This window comes from Notothenia rossii (genome assembly GCF_949606895.1).
Source record: "Notothenia rossii genome assembly, chromosome: 9".
Taxonomy (NCBI): Eukaryota; Metazoa; Chordata; class Actinopteri; order Perciformes; family Nototheniidae; genus Notothenia; species Notothenia rossii.
In genome coordinates, this window is record NC_136907.1 from 46,115,670 (window position 1) to 46,125,437 (window position 9,768).

At 41.6% G+C, this 9,768-nt stretch overlaps 1 protein-coding gene across 1 annotated transcript; it reads right to left on the minus strand.

Annotated features, from left to right (window-relative positions):
• Positions 1 to 1,608: 1,608 nt before the first annotated feature.
• On the minus strand, positions 1,609 to 3,420 carry LOC307020013 (uncharacterized protein; the record flags this gene model as incomplete). The annotated part of the gene is made up of 2 exons (XM_079651104.1): positions 1,609 to 2,772; positions 3,265 to 3,420. The coding sequence occupies 2 exons, from the start codon at positions 3,418 to 3,420 to the stop codon at positions 2,254 to 2,256; spliced, it is 675 nt and encodes a 224-aa protein (XP_079507230.1). The 3' UTR covers positions 1,609 to 2,253.
• Positions 3,421 to 9,768: the final 6,348 nt, after the last annotated feature.

The following is a 9,768-nucleotide window of genomic DNA, read 5'->3' on the forward strand; positions in this document are numbered from 1 at the left end:
AGTTGAACATTGCTCAACTTTTGAATCCTGAAAATCCTGTAAATCCTGTAAATCTTTGCTTCGCTTCCCCACAATGCTGTTCGGCGAAAAGCGAGGCAAAGTGACGTCACTCCCATTCAAAGTCAATGGGCAGAGAAGCGTTGGAAGCGTTGGAAGATTTGTTTAAAGCTGCTGTGTGGACGTACCGTAAGAGATCTATGGATACATCTCTCAACACCCATATGTAAAAAAAATAATCTGAGAATCAGAATCAGAAACGGGTTTATTATTTAAAAGCACTTGATTTTCAAGTCAAATTATTAGAAGTTGTTACAAATTAGATTAAACAGAAAAAAGGGATGGAAGGAGGAAATAATAATCCCTCATCACTTGCTTCCTTCCTCACTTGCTTCCTTCATCACTTGCTTCCTTCCTCACTTGCTGCTTCCTTCATCACTTGCTTCCTTCATCACTTTCTGCTTCCTTCCTCACTGACTGTTTCCCCTCATCACTTGCTTCCTTCATCACTTGCTTCCTTCCTCACTTGCTGTTTCCTTCATCACTTGCTGCTTCCGTTATCACTTGCTTCCTTCATCCCTTTCTGCTTCCTTCCTCACTTGCTGTTTCCCCTCATCACTTGCTTCCTTCATCACTTGCTTCCTTCCTCACTTACTTCCTTCTTCACTTGCTGCTTCCTTCATCATTTGCTTCCTTCATCACATTACCTTTCATTTGCTTCATTTTTTCTCCCCATCATCACTCGCTGTCTTCGCACTCTTTATTGTTTTGTAGGTGGAAGTGTTAGGCTGAATCACCTTGGTTTGAAATTTGCAAATTGGTCGATGACCTCTCCATGGGCCACATTAGCCAAGACCTCCTTCTCAATGGAAATGATTGCCAAATGACTAAGCCTCACCTTGCTTCCTTCATTGTACTTCTCAGCCAAGTGTGTAGCCTTCGCAGGGCACTGAAGGACCTTTCACAACTGCAGCTGGTGACTGGGATTGTCAAAGCAGCTTGGAAGATGGCCTTAAGAGAGGGGAACATATCCTCATCCAAAAGGGAAAATACACTTTGGATACTTGGCATGTCTTTCTCTATCCTGGCAAGGTATTGTCTTGCAACAACAACCTCTTCAGTTTGTAAGTGGATGCTGTAATGTTGTGCAAGATTTTTGAGTGCCTCTTCATTCAGGAAATTCTCAGAAGCAGGGTGACATGCCTGTATGCCGATTCATATTTTTTCCTCAACTCCAGAAAACCTGTTTTGAAGCTCCTCCAGCATTCTGTCGAGAACTGGAAAGAAGATTCTCGCTCTCAAGCAGTGTTGTGCTAAAACCAGTAACTAGTTACATTACTAGTTACTTCATTTCAAAAGTGACTCAGTTACTTTACTGATTACTTACACCAAAAAGTAATGCGTTTCTGTGAAAAGTAACATTTTAGTTACTTAAAAAAAGGGCTCCCAAAAAAAAAAAGCTCCCATTAATACCCTTATAGACTTCATTTAAGTACTGTTATTGCATTGGAGAATAATACAATCTGTTGATCAACTTGACATGCATTTGCATCACTGAACTCTGCTAAGCAATGTGGTCTATACAAACACAAACACAAAGATATGTTTCAAAGTGCCAATTTATTTCAGGCCAGAACAAACTGACAAAACTTTAGTTGCCTGCAATCTACAGGTCTAGTCTGCCATAATTAACACAACATAGCTGTAAACCTGTTATGGTGGATCTGAACACACTCAACAATACACACACTAACATTCCCAAGATCAAATACAATCTGAATATATTATTCAGAATCAAGTTGGAAAAAATGAATGTACTTTCACACCAAATGCTGGTACAGACGAGACAACCATAAATGCATTAAAACAAAAAACATCAGCTCCTCAAAAATGAAATCTACGAGCAATACCATAAAATAAGAGTTGTATGCCGGCTTTTCTGAAACTAATGGAGAGTAAGCTGAATATATTGTTCAGAATCAAAGTGCAAAAATGAAAGTGCTTTCAGCACCATATAGAGGCAACTGCTGTTGTAGTCCAACAAAATAAGTATAAAAAAACGTCAGTGTTTTTCCTTTAGTTCAAGTATGAAGTCCAGCAAGCATACAATAAGTGTTGTGGAATATATATAACAGAAATGAAAGTGCTGTTGTGTCACTGTGGCACACACACACAGATAACAAATGCGGGCCTAGTTAATCAAAACAACAAAAAGTGCTTATTGGCAAAGACCTGAATTAATGTTTGAGTGGAGGTTTAGCTTTCGAACCAGTGGTTGTATCTCATGAGAAGCAGCTTCTCAAACCTTTGGTCGGAAAGCCTGTTCCTCTTTGGAGACAGTACCACATTTCCCAGACTGAAGAGTCTCTCAACTGGTGCACTGGATGGGGTAGCTGCATTTAGCTTCAGACAAATTGCCTTTATTGTGGGAAATCTTTTGAGAACCTCCATGCCTGTTTCGGCTGTTTTCAGGTAGGCCATTACCTCAGTTTCCACAGTGCTGAAGGTTTCATCGTCACCCTCAAAGCAAAAAAAGTCCTGCTCTTTGTCTTTGGAGGAGCCTGAGTCTGGTGGAGTTGTTGGAGACACAGGATTCCTGGCTGGTTGCTGCTCAGGGCCAGGGAGAAACTTGTGACACTCTGCTGCCAGGATTCCCTTGACCATCTCTTTCTTCCTCTGGTCTCTCACCCACCGTAACTTAAACTTGGGAAGTGTGACGGCTGCCAGCATTGCATCGTTGCTTTCCAAGACGGATGCAAGTCGTTTTTTGATAGCCTGTAAAACATACACACAGTGACACAGACATTAGAATAAGTGAGATTCCCTTTTATTTATTCATTTTATTTGTGTACATTTCCATGAAAGCTGCACACCGCCAGGTGATTTTGAACTATAGTTATGAGTTATTAAATAATTTAAAACTAAAACTTTATTTAGCCAAAAAAAGTATTACTATTTATTTCTGTTGCACCCTGGAGTAGAGTTTATACATTTCAGTCAGTTTATCAATATGTTCAAGACTTATTGTGTCCCTTAAATAGAATGCATTAAAAACTACTTTTTGCACATTTCATCAATTTTCTTTGGCTATATTAGTGCTCTCTTTCAGCTAACAATATTAATGACATCTATTCTATAGTTAACAATTATACCACGTGTGCTGTAATAAAAATGAGTGGTGTTGCTGGTGCTGATTACATGCAGTCTTTCTCTACAGTGAAGAGGGAAAACCAGATAATTACAAAAGTGTTGATGAATGTTTCTTACCTGAACTATGGCTTCAGGTAGGCCAGTTGCTACAGTCAGACTGTCTTTCATCTCCAGGGTCTTTGACATTAATGTTTCTAGAGTGGGCAGGAGGGTGCCAAAGTAACAGTTGTCCTCTCCTTGCAGGATGTCCAGAGCAACTGTGAGTGGCTTCATTATGGCATAATATTCCTTCAGAAAATGAAGTTCCCTGTCACTAATAGATTTTAGCTGTAAACGATCAGAGATGGCACTCAAGTCAATCATAGGCATTTCAACAATTCTTGCCACAGCATCATAAAATGAATTCCATCTTGTAGTGCATGGCACAAGCAGCTTTTTGATGAACACGTCGCTCACTATCTCTGAGGCCACTGTGGACCTGCTTGCCTTATTCCACAGTGCTGTGCACTTAGCTGTAGAGCTTCTGTAGATTCCTTTAGTCCCAGGATTTGAAAGGAGCCACTTCAGCACGTCAGCGCATGAAATTAAGTTTAGTGTGTGAGATGCACATCTTTGGTGCGGAGGTAAAACAATCCCTTCCTCTGCGGCGGTGTTAAGCACGTCTGCAACGTCAGTGAAGATAATCTCTTCTTCATCATCGTCGTCAGAGAGCGATTCCGGTTGATACATGGCAAATAAATTTACACAAAGTTAGAGCCGTTATCAGTAACCGTGGAGGTAACTTTTGTTGACACTCCATACAAAGAGTGAATGTGGTCAATCTCCCTAGCAATAAGATCGTACGTGTGCCTACCCTTTATCCTTTTACAGGCCAACGCAGCTTTCTGGCGTTGTAAAGTGGTGGGGTTTATCCAGTGAGATGTTATCCCGAGGAAGCTTCTGTTGACAGACCAAATGTCTGCGGTGGTCGAGATGTATTCCAGCCCCTCAAATGTTTTCTTTAGCTCGCTATCCATTTTGGTATATTCTTTCTCCATGTAGTTGGAAAACGTTTTGCGTCCCATATGCCGTGTGCCGCCCGGACATGGTATCATGCTTACTAGCTCCCTGAAAGCGGGTGACTCCACTGTAGAAATAGCCTGCACGTGTTCAACAACATACCGTGCAATGGCTTTATCCACTTTCACCTGACTAGCAGTCCCTCGGTTGAAATCCAGCCGCTGTTGCTTGGGTGGAGGTGGGGTGGCGTCGGATGGCTCTGGGTCTGTGGTCTTAACTAATAGCTTCGTCCCAGCATGTTGTTTTTGCAGATGTTTTAACAGATTGGAATTGCTGTTTTGAGCAGTAGATAGGATCTTTGACCCGCCAAGACACAACGTACACTTAACTAACACATTATTTTCTTTATGCTCGAGAAAAGTAAAATAGTGAGCATATCTCCATGCGGAGAAACTCGACTTGTGCTCCGCCGTCGCCATGATAGTATTGTTAGTAGGCTAACTAAACACAAACACGCCCACAAAGCGTCTCCGCATGTGACACAGGAAGTATCTAAGTACATTTACTCAAGTACTGTACTTAAGTACAGTTCTCATCTCTGTTCGCCTCGCTGTCGGCGCCGCTCACCAACGTCTGGGAGCCGAGACTATATAAAAAAAATAACGGAGTAACGCACCATGTAGTAACGGTAACTGAGTTACTGAATTAAAAAAATAACGCGTTAGAGTACTAGTTACTGCCAAAAATAACGGCGTTACAGTAACGCGTTTTTTTAACTTTGTAACGCGTTAGTCCCAACACTGCTCTCAAGTCATCTCCTGTAGTCAGGTCTGACCTTTCTCCACATGATGCCTCAACTACAAAGTCTTCCATGTTTCTACGCTTCTTCCTCTGTGTCACAGTTTCGGGAATATCAAGATCATTGCACAGGGCCTTGGTCTTGTCATAGAGCTCATGTGCTTTCTCGTCACTTCGGTAACTTTTCAGTGTGTTCTCAATTGCTGTTTTGTAATTTACTGCCTGCACCAAGTCAATTGTTTCTTTCTGCAGGTATTTGTGTAGGCCCTGAGTGGTTGAGAGCAGTGTCTGGAACAGGACAAGCATGTAGATCAGACCCGGGCACTGTACGGCCCCCGGGCCACATACGGCCCTTTGGTTGACTCTGACCGGCCCGTGTAAGGTTAATTGGAAATTACAAAATAAACATATTTTCTAATTTTACCTCATGCATGGACTAAAGCTGCAATGCTTTTATTTTGAAGTTGTTTTTTATTCACGTACATAATGACGCAATACGTCAAATCAAGACGTGCGCGTTATTGGATAATTGTCACAAGACGACTTTAGCGCTCAAAAATGTCAGCTGATGCTAAAAAAAGAAAGGTAGATGCCGAATGTAGGGTTTTCAACAAAAATTGGACTGCTAAGTATTTATTTACTGAAGTCGGAGGTAAAGCCGTGTGTTTAGTTTGCGGGGAGCAGATCGCCGTGTTCAAGGACTACAATTTGAGTCGGCATTACGAGACGAAACACGCGGAGAAATACAAAAACTTGACTGATGCTGAAAGGGCGCGCACATCGAACGCTTTGCTAGCTAAGCTGCAAAAGCAGGAAGGCTTTTTTACCAAGCTTCACACATCCAAGGATGCAGCAACCAAGACCAGCTTCGTGATATCCCACAAAATAGCTAAACACAGTAAGCCATTCTCAGAGGGGGAGTTTGTCAAAGAGTGCTTAGTGGACTCTGCAGCACTAATATGCCCTGAAAAAAAAGAAGCCTTTGAGCAAGTCCCGCTGTCCAGGCGAACCGTGACGAGAAGGATCGAGGACATTGCGGGGAATCTGGAGCTTCAGCTGCAACATGAAGTGGCAAGTTTTGACTTTATCTCCTTGGCTTTGGACGAGAGCTGTGATGTCCGCGACACAGCGCAGTTACTCGTATTTGTCCGTGGGATAACGCCGGACTTCAAGATTACGGAGGAGCTGGCAGCAATGCGGCCGATGAAAGGGACGACGACAGGGAGCGATCTGTTCACGGAGGTAAATGCGTGCATGGACACGCTGGGACTGAAATGGGACAGACTGGCAGGTGTCACAACAGACGGTTGTCCAAATCTTACAGGTAAAAATGTTGGACTTTTGAAACGTATGCAAGATAAAGTGACTGAAATCGACGCAGATCAGAAATTGGTATTTTTGCATTGTATTATACACCAACATGTGTTTTGCAAGTCAGTGCTAAAAATTCACCATGTTATTGATGTTGTTACTAAAATAGTAAACTTCATCAGGGCACGGGCATTGAATCACAGACAGTTTGTTGCACTTTTGGAGGAGCATGAGACTGAGCATAGTGACATCGGCTACCACACAGCTGTCAGATGGCTCAGCCTGGGCAAAGTGCTAAAAAGAGTTTGGGACCTGAAAGCAGAGATTCAAGAGTTTTGTGAGAAGAAAGGCAAAGACATCCCAGAGCTCTCAGACGAGGACTGGATGGCAGATTTTGCATTTGCTGTTGATGTGACTGCACTGATGAATGAACTGAACACCAAACTGCAAGGCAAGGGCCTTTTTGTTCATGAAATGCACAGCCTGGTGAAGGCTTTCATGAGAAAGATGCAGTTTCTTTCAAGCCAACTGGAGAGCAACACTCTCACTCACATGCAAACCCTGAAAGAAGTCACACCATCAGCTGATCACCTCTGCAGGTACTCATCCATGTTAGGAGCATTGCATGGTGAGTTTTCAAGGCGATTTGAAGATCTCCGAACAATCGAGGATTTACCTGCAGTATGGATAATGCACCCAGTGATGTTCAGCTGGAACTCATTGACCTGCAGTCTGATGCAGTACTGGCAGAGCGCTTTAAGTCAGGATCTCTGCTGGATTTCTACTCTTCTCTCGAGGAGGAAAACTTTCCAAACATGAGGAGACATGCTCAGAAGATGTTGGTTCTCTTTGGCTCTACCTACATATGTGAACAAACATTTTCAAAGATGAAGTTTATGAAATCCAGGTATAGATCCTCTCTCACTGATGATCATCTGTCAGCTGTGCTTCGCATCTCCACCTCAGACATTCAACCTGACTTCGATGCACTCGTTAAAGCCCAGCAGAGACTAGATTTCTCTCACTGAACAAGAAAAAAGAACTTAAAAACACCAAATGAGGTGGTTAGACTACAAATGTAGGCATGTAAAGGAACCAACTAGCAGTGAACTGGGACACTTTCTTTGGAAGCCTTTTCTCAAAATCACAGTTCAGTGATGTTCAGTGACAGTTCAATATGATGTATCTTGCTGAATGTTTGGAGCACAAAGACAATGTTGTGATGTCTTAAGAATGCTAAGAACCTTTACACAACTTTCCAACAGTATATGAAACTCAAAATGTGTTTTGTAGTGAATGCTAAGAACCTTTACACAACTTTACAACAGTATATGAAACTCAAAATGTGTTTTGTAGTGAATGCGACTGAAAATGTTCACTAATATGAGTCAGAAATGGTGAAAAACGTTCACATTTTGTTTACCATTGTTTTGGGAAATTTGATTGAATAAATTACATTTTTTGTAAGGCAACCTCACTTTTTCATTGCTCAACTATAACATATACTCTTACCAGCTTGTCAAAACAATGCTATTTACTGCTTTTTATAAAGAAATACAATTAATATTATGCAGAATTGAGTTCAGCCTTTTGGCCCGGCCCTCCACAATATTTTTTGTTTCTCATGTGGCCCCATGGAAAAAATAATTGCCCACCCCTGATGTAGATGGTACTGAATTTCCAAAGCTTGCTTTCCAGTCCCTCTGCCAGAGGGGCTGAAGGGCTCCCTAAAGTCTGGATCAAAGCAGGGAGGTTTTTTAGGGTTGCATTCACAGACTCAATTTGACATGCCCAGCGAGTGTGTGACAGCTGAACAAGTTGTTTATCCCCTACCTCTAGCTGTTTCTGAAATGTTTCCAATCTCTGATGGTGGACAAGAGATGTTTGATTATCCCTTGCTTCATCCACCATTACCGAGTACATTTTTGCCTCTTTGATCTCAGATATTGCCCTTGCCATTATAACGTTGGCGGTGCTTTCAATCATCTCATTCTGTGATGAGGGTGAGAGGTAGGTCACACATGAAGGTGGCTTATATGTTTGCAGAAAAGGATCAAAGTTTTCAAGAAGCTTCATGCATTCCATAAAATTACCCTTGTTATCACTCTCTGCTGCTTCGTTGTGCCCTCTGAAAGCAATCCCTTGCTTCCCAAGAAAGGCTGTCACTGCTGCTATGCGTTTCAGACACTCCCTACGTTCCTGAATCTCACTGACATTTGCAGCATGTAGCTGCTGTGTGATGTCCCCGTGGACCTGGGTGGCTTTAAAGCTCTTCCAGAGAATAATTGAGGCCTTGTGTATGTTTGACTTTTCATGTTCTCGAAAAGAATCCAATGAACGCTTCCAGTTTGTGTATCCTGAGGTGGTGAGGGTGTCCCTTTGATCCCTTGATTGCTTTGGTTTGCCATATTATCTACAACTAAAGCAGAATGCTGCCTTGGCAGTTGTAGAATATTCGAGCCATTTAAAAGTATCAAACCAACTTGGTTGAAATGATCTCTTTTGCTGGCCAAACATGCCGGATTGAAAGCAGTGATGTCTCACTTGCCTTGGCCCTGTATCTGCAGTCCCTAAATCAGTTCCCCAGTTACCCATTGACTCTTGTCTGTTCTGATGTTCCTGTTCATTGTTGTTCTTATCTGTTGTATCTCCTTCTTGTGTGTCCCTTTCTCCTGTTCTCCTTTCTTCATCCTCTACTCTGTTTGGCTCATCTGTGATGACTGTGTAGGTAAAGACGAACAAGTACTTTAAGTCAATCAGTTTCCTGCTATGTCAAATAAATGAATTTCAAGATACACAAATGTGTCTTCATTAAAATGAGTGTCACCACACTGTCACAAAATGTAATACTAACCAATTGAAAATAGTTAAATTTACATTGGAAACCTCTTGTAGATATCACTGTTAAGAGTAGTTATCTGCCAATAGGACAGAATCATTCCTATACAAATGCAGTTTGAGTAATTCACTTAATATATTTACTTAAAACTTTAATATAGTCATTTTCACTTAATACTCTAATATAGTCATCTTTCTGCATTCAAAACTAAGGAAAGCTGTACAATTTGACATGATAATGAGGAAGAAAGGCCTCCGACAATGCAGATAATCTTTTGATCATATCAATTTTAAGATGGGGGTCAAGGCTTAATATGTGGGAGCATATGTCCCTTGCCCCCTTTCAGGAGCCCCACTGGATTAGCTTTGATCTGAAATATTCGTATAAAAAGCTTGTTAGCTGGCTGTCCATCTCATAATGTTCACATAGAAACTAGCAGTCAATAGGAAATATCAATCAGAAGAATTATATTTTCATGCAAAATCTGTCACAAAAAGAGGTTGCACATTTCAATTCAGGTGTTGTTATGGCAATGTCAGTGGCCAAACAGCCACATTTACTGCTGCAAATACGTTCAAACGTGCTGTTGACACATAAACCAGTGGCAACTATGCCACCATTTCAGCTGACTTTTCTCAGAAATACTGTCACATAACATCCATATATTTCAGTGC